This window comes from Strix uralensis, chromosome 2, assembly GCF_047716275.1.
Source record: "Strix uralensis isolate ZFMK-TIS-50842 chromosome 2, bStrUra1, whole genome shotgun sequence".
Taxonomy (NCBI): Eukaryota; Metazoa; Chordata; class Aves; order Strigiformes; family Strigidae; genus Strix; species Strix uralensis.
Window position 1 is genome coordinate 123,624,860 of NC_133973.1, and position 20,399 is coordinate 123,645,258.

Below are 20,399 nucleotides of genomic sequence, written 5' to 3' on the forward strand. Positions count from 1 at the left end.
GAAGAGCAGTTGATACACCAGAGTTGTACATCCAGAAGGACCTCAACAGGCTGGGGAAATGGGCTGACAGGAACCTCATGAAGTTGAACAAGAGGAAGTGCAAAGTCCTGTACCTGGGGAGGAACAACTCCAGGCACCAACATATGCTGGGGGCCACCCAGCTGGAAAGCAGCCTTGCAGAAAAGGACCTGCGGGTCCTGGTGGACACCAGGTTGAACATGAGCAGCAGTGGGCCCTTGCTGTGAAGGCCAATGGTATCGTGGGCTGCACTAGGCAAAGCATTGCCAGCACATGGAGGGAGGGATGTGATCCTTGCCCTCTCCTCAGCACTGCTGAGGCCACACCTGGAGAATTGTGTCCAGTTCTGGGCTCCTCAATACAAGTGAGACATGGACATACCGGAGAGAGTCCAATGAAGGGCCACAAAGATGATGAAGGGACTGGAACATCTCTCCTAGGAGGAAAGACTGAAAGCTGTGACTCTTCAGCCTGAGGAAGAGAAAGCTTGGGGAGGATCTTATTAATGTCTATAAATACCTGAAGGGAGGGTACAAAAAGGTCAGAGCCAGGTTCTTTTCATTGGTGCTCAGTGACAGGACCAGAGGCAATGGTCACAAACTGAAACACAGGAGATTCTTCTGAGCATTGGGAAACACTTTTTTTACTGTGAGGATGACTGAGCACTGGCACGGGTTGCCCAGAGAGGTTGTGGAGTCTCCATCCTTGGAGATGCTCAAAAGCTGGTCCTGGGCAACCAGCACTAGGTGGCCCTGCTTGACCAGTGGGGTTGGACCAGGTGACCTCAAGAGGTCCCTTCCAACCTCAACCACTCTGTGTGAAGGTTGGAAGTAGAAAACAGACTGTTATACTTCACAGTGCACTCCTGTCTATTCTCCACATGTTGAAAGAAAAAAAATATGAAAGAAACAATTTCAGTTTTGAAATTATAAACCAGCAGTGCCAAGAATAACTTCTGATACATTCCTGTAAGCCCTGTCAGGGAGAATTTAGGGTGCTGCCAGGTAGAATGTGGAGCTTAAGGAAGTCATGCTACCCTTGAGAAACCATCATCATAGCCAACACCTTTACATGTGTTACAAAGCTAATGGATCTTGGCTCATACACAGATTTGAGACATGACCTGATGGTTGATCAATCACTTCCTACCTGCATAACTGTCGGGAAAAAAATATTCAGTTTCAAGGAACTTTTTATTTCCAAATTACTTTCCTCCATATACGCAATGACCCTTAATTTTGAATTATATTTCACAGCTTATTAATACTGTATGCACTTACTACCTTTCTAACATTAGACGACTAACTGCTTTTCAGTTATTAGGGGAAGACTTGTCACCACAGATTTCCATTTGAACTGCTTATTATGCTTATAGTTCTGCCATTCTCAATTATCACAAATGGAAACAATTTCATTTTATGAATACCTGAATTTTTAACTGGCTCACCTGAGTAACTTGGATTTATACTGTGTTTCTTAAGGCTCCAATGAAATACATATGGAAATGTATTTATGTATCAATGAGTATTAGTGTAACTACACCACTGTCAAAAATACGCAGGCTGTCTGGTATTTGCTTTTACATTAGAGTATAATATTTCAGGACCAGCAATACAATAAGCAGTGTTCATCTGAGATGTGTAGCGTTACAGAGGTACTGTTGCATAAAACTAAATAAGATATTTAATCTTTCAGCTGAGACTCAGTTTATTATCTGCAAAGGTTGTGAGTCGCACATAGTCTTTAACCACTCCCAGGTGATTATACTTCCTCTTCAATTTTTCTTTATATTGCAAAACATATGCTGACAACACATACTGTCAAGCTAAAATGGCAGTATAAACAATATCTGCTGCCTCTCTTATGAGTTATCAACATATTTCAATAAGTAAACATTGCACAACAGAAATAATCTGATACAGGAACTATGGGGGATGAGTGTTAACAAGTTAACACTAGGCAGGGGAACCTGGCCCAAGGCGGGGGGCTTGCAAGGAGGGACCCCTCTGCCTCTACAGTATACACAGCCGAGTCTCCTGCATGTGCGAGTACGATCTCGATGCTAGGGAAAAGCTCCCTATGCCTATTAAACTATTTACAGAACTTCACTGAAACATCTCAGTGTATAATTTACTTAATCCATTTGTCCCAGAGTATTTCATGACTGCATTCTCATGTGTGCAGAAAGACAGAATATTCAAAGCTCTGTTTAAAATGTCAATACAGAATAACTTTAAATATAATCCTGTACTAGAAAGACTTTGCATTGTTTGCGGGGAAGTGGAGCACAAAGCCCCACCACGTAGGGCCGGCGGTGCAGCTGTTACACCGTGCAGATGGAAAAGCATACGCTTCAGAAGGCAACGACAACTGCCTGCCGGCTGGCCCCGACTGTACACCTGAATGCATTTTTCACACATTCGTTGAAGCTAATAAAAACCAGAAGAATACTAGAAATGCAGATCAGAGCCACAAGATTAAAGCACTACTTGACCTTTACTTCTATAAAATAAGAGGTGACTATAGTGAGTTTCCAAAAAGTAGCGAGTAGATCAGAATACTGTTCTTTTTATATTTTGTCCCATAGCAAGAAACTGGAATGGTGGAACTTTCAGCCTAGATTCCTCTAGAATAAAGCAGCGAGGATATTTAACAAAGTGAACATGCAAATAGAAATATATTGAGCTGTCTCAAGGTTCTGACTCTTTTTTCTTTTTACAATCTCCCACCAAAGGGACCCTAGTTACTTACCTTCTTCTTCTGTTTGTCTCTATCAAATATTTCTGTGCCCTACTCCGACATATTTTTTGATCTTCTTTCAATGCCCGACGTTCTTCTTCTAAATCCTGTTCAAAATGGAACGTTAAAGCTCTATCCCTAGTATTGTGTTAAGGCCAATGGAACCTGTATCAAACAGCTCATCAAAAGATAGAATAGCCTGTTTGATTGACCTTATATACCTTTTGGGGAACGAGATACAAAATGCTGATATGCCTTTTGACTAAGTACACAACAGTTGGTCTTGTGATTGTATATTATAGTCATAACTAACTTTATGTTAATCCAGAAAAAAGATGTAATTGCATTTTACTGTTTACTGTGATTTTAACAGAGGCTTTGCACTCAACTTTTACGGTATCAGCAGATGAAAAATCTCCCCTTTGTTATGTTTATCTGAAGAGACCTCTTTCTGTTATCTAAATCTGTAACATATGCATATATATATCACAGGGAAAACGTTTCAATTGTAAAAACAGCCTCCCCCAATCTAAAGGACTGGTTGTTTACACTGAAATTCATTAACATCACTGGATAAAAGCTCTCCACGGAGCAAGACCAGTCCTGGCTCACGTCAGTCATGATTTAAGTATCACTGTGCAGGTGGAGTTTAGAACTTGTGTCAGTATTTACTACTTAAATTCAAGAAAATAAGGATCCCCAAGTTAGGATGGAAAATACAATTCCTAGTGGCAGTATCTCTTAGAAGAGGGAAAACAAAACTCCGAAGTTGCATGAGAAGTCAACTTTTCTGCAGCAGTTTCAAAACCCCAGCACACAAGTTTTTTTCAAGCCACCCCTGAGGCGATCCCTGACGGCGGGGCAGGACGGGGCTGCGCCACCACCGCCGCTACCCGCCCGGGCCCCACGCACCCCGCGGCCCCACTTCCCGCCCTCCCGGGGCAGACGCCCTCGGGCCGCCCTCACGGAGAGCCCCAGCCCCGGCGCCCCGCCGCCGGCGGAGCCCGCGAAGGATACACAGCCGCGGTCTGGCGCCGCGCCGCCCCGCCGCCCTTCCCGCTGGGCTCCATTCAGCGCCCCGGGCCCGCCGCCCCCGTACCGCAGCGCCCCGCCGTCAGTGCCGGGCGCCGGCTCCACCCTCAGCGCGGCCCTGGCCGCGCCGCCGCCATCATAGCAACCAGAGACGCCGCTTCCTTCGCAACGGGGCGGGGCCGCGGCTGAGGGGACCGCGGGGAGAGGCTGAGGGCGGCGGGGGAGCGGCTTGAGGGGACGGCGGCGGCCGTTTGGCCGGTGCCGCCTTTACGAGGCTTCACACCAGGCGCGAGGGACAGGGCAGGTGGGGCCCGGCCGGGAGCGCTCCCGCCGGGGCCGGTGGTCCCCGATCCCGGGTGGAAGCCAGGCGCGGGCACCTCGCTGCGCCGCAGGGCGCCCGCCATGTCGGCCCGCCTCCCCAGGGACACCGCTGCCGGACTCCCAGCCGAGGTGCTCGGCTCGCACCGGGCTTTCCACCCTCTCTGCACTTTCATAAATAACAGGATGCCGTTGGAAAAAATCCCCAGCAAACGGTATCCAAACAAATACGTTTCCCATTAGTTTTGCAGGGCAAACGAAACACCTCCCTGAACTCGTTTGCTGCTTGTGGGTTTGCAGAGCTCTTTGCGGATTTCTGTTAAATCTCTTGACGGTAAAGACTTGTAGTTAACAGGATAAACATTTTTTTTTTTTTTTTTTTTAACCACAGGGTGCAGGAATCGGAATGGAAAAAAAATTGTGTAAAATTTTACAGAAAAATTAAAAAGTATATAAAAAAGTAAATAAAGTTACACAAAATTAAAAAAAAAAAAGTAATTTGTTCTTAAGACTGCAAAGCTTTTTTTTTTTTTTTTCAGGCAAATCAGGGTGTGTTGTCTTGGGATATTGCCATGCCTTGGATGAGCTGTCAGCAAAAGGCTAAATGCCTTTGTGATTTCCTGGCGAGACATTTTTTGGCTGTTGTATTTGAGCTTAAACCAATTCTTCTCTTTTTCAGTGTGCAGCTGTTCTATGTCTTTGACTAGGACGGTAAAAATAGTACTTGGCATTTGTAAAATACTTTCTCCACAGACACACCACCCCCCCATATGTGTAGCTCAGTTTGTGAAGTAGGTGTTACTATTACCACTTTACAGTCAAGACCACTGATGCTCAGATCACCAAATGTGCTTAATATTTATAATATCCCAGTTACCACAGTTGAGAAGATGACTCTAAAATGGAAATCTTCCACCTCTAGTTCAGAATACCAGCCCCAAATTCACCACCTCTTTGCCCAATCTGAACTCTTCGGTGTTGCAGGTAGAAGACTTGTTGTCACTTTACTACCATGTGCTTTTCAACCCACATGCACTTTTAAGATCCCAGTTTGCCTGATAAAATGCAGTGTTTCATTTAGGATGCAGTAGAAGGCTTTATCAGTATGGAGAACTGAGTCACCCAAACAGGACTGAAGCAGAGGTGGGAAACAGCTGCAGAATTTGAGCCCATGTCACACCTAGGAACATTCAAGCTCACGGTCAACTCACGCTGGCAGAATTTGAAGTTCTTTAGACTTACTGCAAATTTTGATCTTATCCAGCACAACTTGCAACTTCACCTTAGATACCTTCTGAAATTTAGAATTAAGAATAGAGTTTATATATCTTTACATCTTTCTCTTTTTTACCTTTTTCTTTTTCTTACTTCTTCATAGCCCTCCTTTACGGTTATTAGATAATTCCTCCTGGTGAGTAGCCTCAGACTGTGGGATGAGAAGGCGACTAGCTGAGGACCATGTGTTTCAGAACTGTATAATTATTCTGGGACAGCAAGCAGCCTGATCTCATGTGGTTCCAAAATGGAAGGTCCCACTCTGGCAGCTGGTTTGAAAGAAGTTTCATAGAGTTTACTGTGGGCTAGAGATATTCCAGGGAAGGATAAAGATCAGCTCCTAAATCTTTGTGGGATAGATTTTGAATTTATTACATAGCGTAGCTATGCTGCTGCAGAAACACATTTTTCTTTCCTTCTTGTTCCAGTGGGGGATTAATCTGTTAATGCCCTTTAGCTTTCCTCCAAGCTTCAGTTTAACTGTGTAGGCGACTGCACGGGAGAAGGAGTTCAGTCAATGTTCTGACCATTTTAACCACTCCTTCCTGAAATTTGTCACCTCTTCCTATTTCTGTACATAGGAAAAGGAATAAAAACTGTTCGTCACCCCTTAATGTCATATATGGGTAGCCATCAAAATCTTTTCACCTTCTTCCTGAGACTGAACTATGGATCAACCTGCATCTTCCTGAGAGAGCATCAACTGATACACTAGTTAAATTTTAGTAATTCTTGTATCAGAAAACTATGATGTGCTATGAGGTACTTTAGAACAAACTAAAAATTTGATTTTGAGATACTGAAGAACTAAAGTTAAAAATTTGACAGGCAGTCAAATGTGCTTCTCTCAGGGAGAGATCAGGTACAGGTGCTTACTGCCCTTTAGCTATTTTGAAAGAAAACATGGAATTAAAATCTGGATTTGAAATTGTATTAACCCCTTCCTCCCAATTGCTTTTGAATCTCTTTGTAGCAAAAGCTATTTCCAGAGTATTCCAACTTCAGACAGGGATGGAGATGCATCACAGCATCAAGACAAATTTGGAACTTTGGCTGTACCAGTGTAAGGTGATGTTAAACAGTGTATTCTGACGATCCTTTAGACAGTGTATCTCCCAGTGGTACTTTAGAAGCTAAGGCTTTATTTATTCAGCCAGATCACAAACAATTTAAATTCTCTAATGTGGATGAGGAGTTGAAAATCTGTTGGACCTTTATGAAGTTTCCAAATAAGATTTCCACATAATTTGCTTTTTGGTTAAAATATCAGATCCAGTTTTTAAGATACAAAAATAGTGGATTTGAGTGTGTGAAAACTGTAAGTGCCTCGTAGCTTTAATTAAGTTTCTGTGGACTACATTTAATTTTCTTCTGTTTCAGGACATTTTCTTGTACTTTGACATTCTTCAGGGATAAAAATCAATATATTTCAATGATTGTCTCACTCTCAATACCTACATTCCTACAGATGGGCTACCAGTGAGACCAAGAAACTGCTACTATCCTGGTAAACTATTTCCTACGTAATACAAAGCATTACTTTAAAGTAATATTTTCCAGTTTTCTATTTTGGATTTGCTTTTAGGACATATTCTAAAATTGCTTCCACAGCCTGTTCCAGTGCACTACCACCACACCAATATAAACACCTTCATTTTAATGATAAAAACCTTTGTAAAAAGATAAAAACATCAATTAATACTAGTTTTTCTTTCAGGTAGCCCAGACTATTCAATACAAATATACACTAATGCTCAAAAATAGCATATAAGAAAATCTGTCACAGTTTTATCACAATGAAAATATATATGTTTGATGTGTCATGTAGAGGTGATAAGAAATAATTGCTCTCAGGATACAAGCACTAGTATATAAAATCTACTGTGCAACTGAAATGTGTTTTATTAAATCCAGACATTAAAGGAGTGATGTGTTGGCTGCTTTTTGTGCCGTAGACATTCCCAAATAGTTAGCTCAGGACTTCATAGTGTACAATCCTTTCCACGGAAATTTGAAACCCGTCAAAACATTTGCATTTCTTCGAGTAAAAGATGAACTGCTTTAGGGTAACTTCACTGATTTGTCTTAATATTTTTTTGTTCAGTTTAGGAGAGACTGTAATAAGTAATGTCAAGACTTGTTCATCTAAGGTAAGATTTTCAATTACTTTGCTTAGATAAGATAATGAATGTAACAATGATTTCTCAGAGAAGTGACAGATATTGTTAAAATGTAGATTGCTTTATTCAGGATAGATACAAAAATACAGAAGAATCAGGTATTTTCAGAGAAGAGAAAAGAAACCACATTGAAATTGTACGAATATTCAGTATATTAGCATTTTTTTATCTTAATGTCCTTTATCACAGATCAGTTGTTAGGCCATATTTTTAATCTCATCTGCATGACTGTAAATGCAGAGTAACTATTGGTTTTGGCAGAGTCATAGTTTTTGCTTGAATTGCTGAGGTCAGATTTAATTGCCTGTTTCATGTTGGCTTTTGTTAAAAATAAATATTGATTAAAAATATTTGCTTGACAGTATTTAATTGAACATCTGGTGAGTAGCTGTGATAAAGCCCTGGAACAAATCATAGTTTCAAGTGATCTATCAGTTTCAAGTGATCTATTTATAACTCTTAGAGAATTTTACTTCCTTTATTTTGTGCTTATTTCAAAATTAAAGAAACGTTTTCTTTTAGTTCGCTACAATTTATCTCCAGACACAAAATGCAATGACATTAATAATTCAGAAACCTTTTTTTTGTGTAAAATCTCTTTTTAACAGTTTTATGTAATTTTTACTTTCACTTTTTAAAAGCAAAAATCATGGAAAGAACTGTTCAGTGATTTGTCAGTGTAGTGCCGATACCAGAAAGAGAAACCTGAAGCAGGAAAGGAAAACAATTATGTTGAAGATATATTCAAGTGTAAATAAGTCTTCTTTTTCATGAAACTCTTTATGTGTCTAAGGATTGTATTTACATTTGAAAATGCAGAGTATGAACATACTACAAGTCTTTGCTGAGATTATGGAATCAACAAACAAAGACTTAAAAGATGTTTGTCTTTTTACAATGACACATATTTCAGGAATTGCTTTCAGCATTTCCTTAAATGATGAGTCAGAGGCATTCCCTTATTTTATGTCCGATGGCACCATGGAAGAAAAAATATTAAAGATGAAAATACTATTTTAAAAGAACATTAATAAGTGTAACTAATTTTAACCATGCTTTTATTGTTACTATTTCAGATAATTGTGTGCCTGTGAATAGTGTCCCTTTATTCTTTATAAGAGCATTTAAAATATTTTTTTAATGTTAAGTTTGTCTACAAATCTGCTTGGGACAGCTTGTGTGCATAGATTAATAACCTGTGCAAGTTTTTCCATGATCAGAGTCTAAGTAACACTTCAAGAGTGAAAATGTTTTGCTAATATATGATAAATCCAAAAGCCTGCTCCTTTCCAGTGAAAATAACTTTGTTAGCATTTGAGACGTCTGTTGGGTGTGGTGATTCCTAAAATGTGAGCTTCTTAAATGCAAGATTTGCAGGTTCTTGCCTCCAGTTCACAGTGCTCACAGGTAGAATACCTGAAATGTTGGTGGTATTTTTTAAATTTATAGAGGTTATTCTTTACCTCTGACACTCTCTTTCTCCTGTTGAGGTATGGCTAAGCAGAAGACACCTAACAGGCCTTGGTCTCAGCTCTGTCAATTATCGCTTGAAAAAGCTTTAAAAAAACAGGTTTGGAAGGAAGACCCATGGAGTAAGCTACTTCATTTTGGCAGACTGAGCTATTTTATATATGCTTTATGATCAATTTATTTCCCCCTCCATTGTTTGGTACAACAGGGCACAAGGAATGTTGGAGCTGTGGAGGAACCACTCAAGGCAGAAGAGAAAAATAAATCTGCAGATATTTCAAAACAAAAAGAACAATGCCTTGTACCATGTGATGTTCAAGCTAAAATTTTACGAGGGGAAAAACATTACATGTGCAGTATGTATTCATAAAGAATAGTCTCAGCGACAAGCTATGCAATGCCATGCTATGCAATCCTCTGCTATGCTACGCTATGCTGTGCTAATTTATTTTTTAATCTTCTTGAGCACAAGGGACAGCCTTTGACCCTGCTGCCCAGGCTGAGTATTGTTCAGAAAATTTGGGGTGCTGTGTTTTTGGGGTGCAGCTGGTGTGACAAAGTATAATCATGCTAGTCTCTCTGTAATCACTGGTGAAGACAGGCAAATCCACGCAGCAGCTCAGTCCCCTTAGATCTCTGTTACCCTCTGAATGTTGGTAGGTCTCTGTCCCTCACTTAAACATCATAGTTAGGTGTGGAGAAGTTAAGTGGGAAACAGTCAGTTAGTTGGTTAATTAAAGTGGGAAAAAAAAAATCTATACTTCAGCTTGCCTTTTATAGATACGGATGCAGCATTGCATTGCACTATTCACTGCCTTGACAAACGACACAGCAAATGGTGTAATCAGCCTCAGAAAAAAATTGTCAGCATTCTTGTCTCTCCCATGTGATTTTTTAATATGTATGATTAATTACCTGACAGGTTTACTTTTTTTTTAAATTTTTAGCATCAGGGCAAAAAACAGGAGTAGCAGAGTGAATGAGTAAATGTAGGATGACAGGAAACCTTATATATCTGCCTTTTATCATTTGTATTTGTATTTCTGTGATATCCATTAACTGGTCATCCAAGTTGCTGAAGGATAAGATGAAATTCTTCTTCAAATCTTAAGAAGAGCCATCACTTCTTAAGATGTCTTCACTGCTACCAGCGAGGCTGAGGTTCTTAGCATCTTTGGCTTTAATCTGTGGTCCCTGTATACTTTGGTTTCATTTTTAGGTACCCTAAGGTTAAACACCTTCAATATTCACATAGATATCATAAATAAATTGCCATCATTCAGTCAATATTTCTAGATTTATGCTAACAAAGTGGATGAACATATTTCTTTTAAAGGAAATTTACAGAACTCTCTTGTTGAATATGCAAGAAGTACAAAAAAAATGTTAAGAAACATGATGGATGATCAACAGTCTTCTTTGGATTACCTTTCTAATCAGGTAATTTTTCCTTTATCATAAAACATTTTTATTACTTATCACTGCAGGTGTTGTCTAACTGAGAAAATTAAGCATTTATCCTGTCATTAAAACAGTAGAATTAAGAGTCTCTATCACCATTCCTTGTACCTTGGGTAGGGTGTGAATTCCATTTTTACAAGGAGTGAGGAGCATCACCTGATCCTAGTTTAGTGGCATACATGGCAGTAGGGTAAGTGGAGGACTACTCCTCCACACTGGTTGCTATCTCCAGTCCTGTCGTATTTGTGGAGATGACATATTATTTTATCGTTAACTCTGATAGTAGTTTACAAACACTGTGCATCACTCAGTACAGATAAAAAGCCTTAATCAAACTGAAGGAATTTTTTTGAATTAACTGGAATTTTGTCTAAAAATGATTTTGGATGAAAAAAGTAAAAATCAGACCAATACACCTAATGAAGGTACGAATCACTATCACACCTTCAGATTATATTTACTAGGAGTCAAAATGAACATCTTTAGAATGTAAAATTCCTCACTGCGACCTAATTAAAGATCTTTTATTTGAATTTGCAGGTAAATGAACTCATGAACAGACTTCTTCTTTTGAATGCAGAAGTTTTGAGAAAGCATTTGGATCCACTTCCTTACAAAGCAGTTCAATCTCACGGTAAGTATTGTTTGCATTTAGTCTTGACCTCTTCCCTTTTTGTCTTTGCATCTTGACAAAGAACTAATTAAAGCAAAGGTAAGCAGTTATAACATTTACAGTATTTATTCTGTGTTAGTAACAGATAAACTGTGTAAAATTTATGAACTGTTTAAGAATGTCATCATAAAGACTGCTATAAATCATTTGCAACTGATAATTCTGCACATCCTGTTTAGCATCTTGTTGATTTTTATGCAAAATACCAAGTATGATCATCAGTTTGTAAGTGATCTGATGTTGCAGAATGGCACTTTCTTTTGTAATGAAAGAAAGTGTGCCCCGCATTTTCAATATCCTTCTTCAAATAGGATGGAAGTCACTTGTACACTGGGCAGTTAATCTTTTTTTGTAGTGTCCATCCCAACTGAAGGAAGCAGTCCTACTGGTCGTAGAAACTGCTTGTTTGAGTATGTTTAACACAGACCTGGCTTAACACTTAGAAGCAAAGGGGTTTTTATGTATACTTTATGATGTAAAGGCTTTTACAAGTATAAATACAAATCTCTGCAGGAAAAAGACATCCTTCCACAGAAAATATGTCTTTTTCTCAGTAAAAGTGTTACCCAAATAAAATCTGTAAAATGACCCAGATACATAATATTTAATTTCTGTATCTTATCCGTTAAGATTAGAAAGAACTTTATAAAATATAATTTATGCATCTTTCTGAGCTTAATGGAGTTCAGAGAATTTTCATTTATAAGGTAAATTCATGACAAAATATGATTTTAAAGTCTGCATGACAAGAAAATGCTATTTGAAATCATTCATGCATGACCAAGAAAAGTAATAATTCTGTGCTTAAGCTGTATTTGGTTTTTTTAACATATTTTGCTAATGAACTTCATCAAATACTTTGTTCTCTAGGGTTGGATTGCACTGATATTAAAGATACTGTTGGTTCAGTTTCAAAAACTCCAACTGGTCTGTACATTATCCATCCAGAAGGATCAAATTATCCTTTTGAGGTAATAAATTTAGCACTCAGGATACCTGTCACAATTTGCTTGAGAATACGCACTTAGAATATATTTCATAGATTTAAAGTGTTTTCCTTGACAATTTCTCAACAGATGAATAAGAAATGTATTAAATAATTCAAATGTGTCTGCCATTACTATAATTTTGATGAGTTTCTCATTTTCTGTAAAGGAATTTAATCTCTGTCGTAAGATCCCATCATCATGTTTTCATATACAGTGAAAAATGTACCAAGGAGGAAAACCCGAGGTATTTTCCAGCACCTCTTCTGGACAATGAGGAGTGCTGTTCTTTTCTGTTTTAGAGAGGGAAAACTAAGGAGCCAAGTGACTGATCCACTTGGCTCCTAAAATGGGACCTTTGGCTTTTTGAATTATTCTGCTGGATGACTGTATAGTGTTGCCTTCTCTTGAGAGGTGACTCCGCTGATGCCTATAGCTCGACAATTATATTGTATAGGTGTCTAAATATAGGTACAGATGTACATTAGTTTGAGGAGTAGGTGCTTAGCTGTTGTCTGAGCATCATTATAACTCAGTCTTGGGGCAGAGAGGCATCTAAACTTTTAGTTTTCATATCCAGCTTGCAGGATATACATTCTTAAGACAAATCAAAAGATGAAATTCAGCATGAACTGCAGCAGTCATGCTTCCTGTCACCATCTGCATTTTCTGTAATTGCTCAGAGTTACAGGGCTCATCTAGGAGAAGAGAGTTTTGGGTTAATTTCCTCAGGCTCAGGACATTCAGATCCATGCAAACACAAGGAATACTTTGTTTTGTCTGTTTATTTCCATTTCAGGCTATTCTACTTAGGGAAGTCCTTATGCACAGTGGAAAGACAGATATAGCACTTTCAAACCTTTAATTTTGCAGTACATGCTGGGGTCATTAGTTTTTGGAGAAAAAATGTGGAATTTAAGCCAGCTAATAAATAGCAAAATTTAATATCTAACTTTATAGTTTTCCTTTATATATAACAAAGGAAGGATGAATCCCTTTATCTCTAGCCAATTGGAACCCTAACAAAATGCTACAAAAAAGAGCTCAAACTGGTTATGAAGAGGCTTCCAGAAGTATGCTGGATCTCAAAAGAAAAAACAAACTTGGTTCTGCAGACCCCTGATAGAAAAACCTGTCATTCTTTCTCTACAATGCAGAGAGCTCAGGGAAAAGATCTGTAACTCCCTGGCAAGTTCCTTTCAGGTAAAAAAAGGGCAAAGACAGGTTCACAGAACAACCATATTTATAGTATGAAAAAAAATGCTGTCTGCCTCACCCCAGGATGAACCATAGCACAAAACGCATCTGTTTCAGAACTTCTGGACTGAGGGGGATTCCATTGAGGAAATTTTCATACCTCACCCGAATTACTTTTCCTGAGAGATGGTATGACTAATCTCTTTGAGAAAAGTGATTTCTCAGTTCATTTACAGCTTTTGTCAAATAAATCTCAAATGATAAAGTTCCTTTCACTTCAAAAGCATTTTTGACACTTTTCCACATTTAAAGTTACTGCCAGAATCTGAGAATCAGTTATATGAGTGGAAAGGCTCCTTAAGGAGAACAAGAAACAAAAAGAAAAATCATAATAATTTGATTAAAAGCACAAGGTAACAATAAATAATGAGAAGAAACGTCTGCACTCATGAAATGACTGTCTCATTTCTTGTCTGGTAGATGTTACACAGAACTGAAAAAATAGTTCCAAAAAGTTCTCAGAGAAAAATATCTAAAATATGTGTGTTCCATAAAGAATGTTATTTTAAGGAAAACTGTTTAATGCAAATTATTCCATGTGTTGAAGTATGAGAAAGGTACGAGACAAATTGTAGGTGAGCAAAAATATCAAGACATTAAAACATAAATTGTAATGCATTTTAAGGGGCTAATAGCCAAGAGTTCTGGAAGTTCTGCAGACTAGCAAAATAAGGAAAATACCAAGAGGCACAAAACCATAGTAAGAAACTAAAAAACAGAAAACAAAGCCAGCATGAAACAATTTATTTCAGTGAGGACCCTTTCAGCAATAAGCTGCCCTTCAAATGTAACTGAAAATACATGAAAATGTCTTTGGAATCATTTGCATAAAAGTACCAGAAAATGAAGAAAACTATTTAGAAAACTTGATGCTGTTCTCATATTTAAAACCTCATGTTTTCAAAAGTGAGTATAGATTTTGATGCTTGACTTGGGCTGATTGAAACCTGAATTCCAGGAGCTCTAAGAATGTCCAGTTTCAGTGGGAGTGGCAGGTTCTTGTCATCTGAGATCATTAGTCCCAAATGGGATTTTGTCTGAGCATTCAAACATGAGGCATTTAAAACCCATTTCACTTCTGGAAAATTCAATCTTGATCACTTTATGATACATTTTTCAATAAGTAAATTTAGATCAATTATATTTCTAAGGTGGATCAGACAAACTAAACAGTTGTTTGGAATATACCTCTTATACACACTAGAGATGGAAGGGGAAGAAATATTCAGTAGAAGCACCTTCCTGCTCATTTAATTTAAATTGTACCTGGCACAGTCATGCCCCTTATATCTTGCACAATAAGAGGCATAAAACAAGTTGTAAAGTGGATTAACTATTATAAGGCTTTAAGAAAGAAAATTGCATTGTTTCCAGCATATAAGGGATTAAGAAACTACACAGCAATGAATGGTTTTGTGTGTCATTTAGCTCATATTTTTACTTAGCTGGTGTATGTTTTGGTGCCATATCTAACTGGCTGATGACCTTTCATGTAGAATCAAATTGTCTCCTTCTGAGAATTAGCAACACTCCCACTGATTATAAAGATTGGTGTTGTGACCAAGTGGGCTCCTCTCTGTATTTCTGACTCATAGTGACAGGAGTAGCCAAGCATGTGATCATCTTCTCAAGACAGCAGATGAGGCAATGGGATTATTTTTAATGAGTTTTAGGTATTTTCATCTAAATATTCATTTTGAAATCTTCTATACTTCTTTTTATTCCAGTTCTACCCTCCTTGGGTGACTGAAATAAGCATGTGATTCTCCAGGGAATAAGGTCATCATTTTCTTCCATGCACATAACCCTTACTATGATTCATTCAGTATTTGTGTTGCAAGGATTGCTCAAAGCATCCAGTGGCATTGACTTACTTGAAGATCCATGATTCCCCAGGTTGTATTAGATCACATCGCAGCTCTGTCCTGTTTCTTTCTTTTTGTTCATAGAGAAGATGTTAAGTCACAGAGGTTCTGAATATGATGTTGATGTGTTCCTGCCAAGGAACAAGTCTTTGGTTTCATGAAAAATATCTGGCTTGTACAGGCAATAGGGTACAACGTATAAAGCTCAGACTGCCACAATGTTTTTGAGGGTTAAACTGACTTCCACCTAGACTTTACTTTTAGCAACTGGCCAAGATTGCAAATCTCTTTTCTGATACATGTTTCATGAACAAACACGAACAAAAAATTCCTGCTTTACTCCATCAGTTGTGCATCTGCTTACTGTTATGATTTACTGATAGCCATCATTATATTCTGAACTTTTGTTATCATATGTAGCTTAACGGCTCTATAGCTATAAGCATTTTCCAGGTTAATTCTCCTGATATTAGTCACATTGGGAGACACAAATGAGCCTGTTTTTAAACACTAATTAAGCATAGTATCCCCTAGAACTACTTTGAACAGCTTAGGTGGTGCTGTGTCTAAATGTGCAATATGCACCTTTCTACATTAGGATGCCCAGACTTTCTAATCCCTGTTAGAACTGGTCAGGCTCTGGCACTGTGGACATACTTGAAAAATACCCAGAGTGAACTAGATACATTCCACTTAGCTGAAATCCCTAGAGAGCAGCCAAGGGTCTAGGGGCCCTTTCTGTAGACAGTGGAGATGACTAACATCTGCAGAGGGTGATTTTGATCTTGGCTTCCCAGAGCCACGCTATGAATGCACATTTCTCTGTATAAGGGGGATTACAGGGGAGACAAGGGCAATAAGATTCCTAATTTAGGAAACTCAATTATGTGTCTGAAGTTAAATGGGCTGAGGAGAAAATGTGCCACATAATGTGATATTCCATAGCAGAGCAGAGGGCAGCTGGACCATTGCCATTTGACAGGCTGTTGGGCACAAATTTTAGCGAAGACTCATAAATTTGAGAGTTGATCTCATGTATTCAGTGGGACTGCTGAGTTGCAGGCTGTTAAATGTTCACACTGGGACTTCCCTGGATTGGGACCCCTTCTTATGTGGACTTTTTTGCTGCTCCAGCATAAATTATTATATACTGGGTTATTGCTATCACTTTTTCCATTTCCTCACCTCTGTTAAGGGCTCTACATTTCCCAGGCATCACAAACACAGTATTTCTGGGGGAGAAGGTACGATGGTGAGAGAGAACACCTATTTTGCTTTGCTGAAATAAAGGTATATTCAGCATTAGTGCCTGTATCTGTAATATTTTGCATGACTAATACATGACATTGCATGTTGCTTCCACTTCATGCTATTATTAATACACAGTAACATTTATCAAAGCTTATTTATTGTATCTGATATGAGCAGACATTTGCACACAACAGTTTCTACTGGTTGAGGAAATATCCAAATAAAGCAGTCTAACAAGAACATATAAGAAAATAATGCAGCTTCATTTTTTATCTTCTTTGAGTTTCTGGTTAAGATATTTGAAAGGTACGTTGCTTAGCAAAACTATGAATACTCCACCTTTATTTAATTAAAATGTTTTCTTCGTAACTGCTGCTTCAAGAATGCTTACACATATCTGTGTCTATTTTAGGTTTTGTGTGACATGGATTTTCAAGGAGGTGGATGGACTGTGGTTCAGAAAAGAACTGATGGAATCATTCCATTTCAGAGAACATGGGCTGAATATCTGGATGGATTTGGTGACCTTTCTGGTATTAACTCTAAAGTGCTTCAGACCCAACGTTTTTGCTGTCTTTATGTGAACTACATTCCACTAAATTCTGTGGTATTTTTAGTGTAGAGAGTAAAGTTCGTGTTTCTTAAAAGTCCTATTTATACTTAAAAGGTTTTTTTCATCAAATCTATTGTGTGATCTTCTCAATAATGACTATCACCCTACTAGAGTCTTTAGCCATTGCCCATCTTCAGTCTCACAACAAGTGTTTAAACTGTAGTGATATTTTCTTCCTGAAATAATGTATAAATTGTATTTCCCCTTTTTTTCAGAATTAAAAAAAAAAAAGCCTTAGTTGGTTTTAATCACATTTGTAAAATATTTCCTTAAAGCAGAGAAAAATCAGTAATATATCACCATAGGGCATGCAAAGTTAGAACCAGAATGGAAATATTTCAGTAGGTAATACCAACACAACTGTGATAATAGTTTTTTACTGCCACCTTTCATCCAGCAAGTCTAAAACCAGTTGCTTTTTCAGGAGTTTATCTGGGATTGCACTGGAAGCACACAAGTTTACAGCTACAAAAAAGTCCAGCTCATATAGGACAACCTTTCATGGAAAAAAGTGTGATTTGCAGAGGCAGGAAATCTCAATAATAGGGTTTGAGTTTTGTTGCATTTCATAGAATGCTAACATTTATAATTTCTCAGTATTGCCCTTAGGAACTCTACTGAATTCTTCTTAATCAAGTGGATCTTTAGCACATCCAGTTTTTGTGATCTTCTAAGGTATATTGAAGATGAACGCTTGAAAGTTATGTGGAAATTTTCTAAAAATGACAGAGAAAAAAGATGATGTGCACATGGGAATTCTTTCCACGGATTTCCCATTGAAGTAGGAAGATTACTCTGTACCTTCATTAGTCTTTCAAAGGAATATAAGCCTGTCATACAACTTTTATTGCACTTTGTTCAGAAACTTTACACTTTCCATTTCTAGAATTTTATTGACTATTATATTTCTGGTTTAGGGGAATTTTGGCTTGGACTGAAGAAGATTTTTCACATAGTTAATCAAAAAGCCACTAGTTTCAGTCTTTATGTGGATTTGGAATCAGAAAATGACAAGCATGCCTATGCATCATATGACGGATTCTGGATAGAGGATGAAGCATGTTCTTTTAAGATCCACTTGGGGCGTTATTCAGGAAATGCTGGTAAGAATTCCCTTCTTAACGTATTTAAAGACAGCTGCTCCCTTTTCTAATGTGAAAAAAAAAACATTCAAAAGAGTAATAATTAAGATAACTTTACAAATGTTTATTTCTAATCTGTTTTTCTCTATTTGGTACATAATGAACACTTATGCGGATAAATGGTCAATGATGTAGCAATTGGTTATGCCAACATCAATCTTTCCATAAAATAGAATCGTTTTATTCTATTGCTTCAAAGTTTTTAATGGAATAATTGAATAAACACTCCTTTAATAAAGAAAATGAATAAAGAAGATAAACGAGCTTTAATGGATTCAAGTCCACAGAATATATATATATTATACATAAGGGATTTTGTGTGTGTTTTTGCATTTCTATCTAATGGTCCAATTCTTCAGATGTCCATTATGTCATCCTGAATTTACCAACGTTAGTGGAAGTCTTCCTGATGTTGTTGCTTTGGTTCGTTCAGAAGTACCCAGACAGTGGTGTAGAAAGGACAGAGAAAGAAGCCGACTGGAACAAATCAGGCCAACAGTGTATTACAGTTACTGGCTGATACGTAGACACAAATTAATTTACAGTTCCAGACCACCCTTAATATCATAGCTATACCAAATGTGCAAAGACTTGTGTTAAGTATTGCACCATGTGTTACTGCTTTTTTCTAACTTTTTTTTGCATGTTTACTAATATGGAAGAATGTTCCTTATTACCAATGTAATAGTTATTCTCTAAATGTGTTGGTGCTTTACTTTACCTGTATTTGTAAGAAACATTATTTCTTTAGTCGGACAACAGACTAGTGACAGTAGTCACTGACCTTTGTGCTTTAACAATTCCATTTTATCTCATGACTCACTCTGGGGCTTTGGGCACACACTAGAAAATCTGAAGTTAACAACCCTTTTTGTTTATTTTATCTTTTCTTCCACTGTCTTTGAAGACAGAAGCCTTTACCTTCATTGCTGGTGTGCATCACTAAATGCAACAATATAAAGATGTTTCAATGAATTTCAACTTCTGTACTTCTCAGTATTTTATACTTTTTCTTTCCTACATCTTTAACACATTGCCAGCTCATTATTTGGTGCTCTTGAACCACTTTGAAGAAATCTATTCTTCTAATAAATTTGTAGGAAAAGCTTGTGAGGAGTGCAACAAGTGAGAAATGTTATGTTTCTCCATAAATAACTCTTTTATCCTTCTATCTGTTGTACTTAGGTGATGCATTTAGAGGATATAGAAAAGAAGATAACCAGAATTCAATGCCTTTCAGCACATTTGATGTTGATAACGATGGATGCAGGCCAATGTGCACTATTAAAGAACAGCCTGTGAAGAGCTGCAGTAACTTCAGCGATAACACTGGATGGTGGTTCAACCAGTGTGGCCTTGCAAATCTTAATGGTGTTCATCGCTACACAGGTAGATTTCTTGCAACTGGGATTCACTGGGATACATGGACAATGAACAATAAACCAGTCAAAATTAAATCAGTTTCAATGAAAATTCGGAGAACCTATAATCCATATTTCCATTAACCTATGAAAATAGAAATAGATATCGTCTTGCAGTTCTGTGGGATAATGTATCACTGCATCATAAATACTTTTCATTTTCACTTGAACAGTTCAGTCTTAAAACTTTATTAGATATTTCCATAATACAGTTACTCATTTTTATTATGAAATGTCAGCATTTGTAGTGTTCCCACTTGAGTAAGAAGGTCCTAAGAAGAATAGGGTTTTCAGAAAACGGATGAAGCTTAAGTGTTTGTCAGCTTTTATTCAACTGCCACTTATGCAATCTCAGAGCCAGCAGAAAAATTATAAAAAGGAGTGTAATGCTAACTTCTGAATGTGTTTTTTCTATGCTCTCTGCATACCTGAATTGCCAAGAAATTTCAGCAAATTTTCTTTTTAAAAGCCATATACCTTATATTTTGGAAAAATACCTTTTCTTCACCTTCGGTTAATTTTCCAGAATCAGCTCTTTCTATATTCCTTATCAGGCAAATTAACACTGACTTACTTCAACACATATATAAGGTTCTGTATACTCTCAGGACCCAATTTTTATACAAGTAGGGTAGACACTGACATACAAGAACTATGGTCTCTTTTGTATTTAATTTTCACAGTCAATGTGTTTCATA

General features: G+C 37.8%; 2 protein-coding genes across 2 annotated transcripts in view; one reads left to right on the plus strand and one right to left on the minus strand.

The window, feature by feature from the left end:
- Positions 1-4,193, minus strand: part of CEP126 (centrosomal protein 126) — a 42,274-nt gene extending 38,081 nt beyond the window's left edge. The window contains exons 1-2 of the mRNA XM_074860793.1: positions 3,936-4,193; positions 2,770-2,864 (exon numbers count right to left, since the gene is read on the minus strand). Coding sequence (XP_074716894.1) covers positions 2,770-2,864; positions 3,936-4,193 — 353 coding nt within the window. The remainder of the gene's footprint in view (positions 1-2,769; positions 2,865-3,935) is intronic.
- Positions 4,194-7,433: 3,240 nt separating this feature from the next.
- ANGPTL5 (angiopoietin like 5) lies at positions 7,434-19,785 on the plus strand. The gene is made up of 8 exons (XM_074861045.1): positions 7,434-7,532; positions 9,241-9,388; positions 10,369-10,472; positions 11,034-11,127; positions 12,037-12,137; positions 16,938-17,058; positions 18,056-18,241; positions 19,466-19,785. Exons 1-8 carry the CDS (start codon positions 7,434-7,436, stop codon positions 19,783-19,785), a joined length of 1,173 nt encoding a protein of 390 aa, XP_074717146.1.
- Positions 19,786-20,399: the final 614 nt, after the last annotated feature.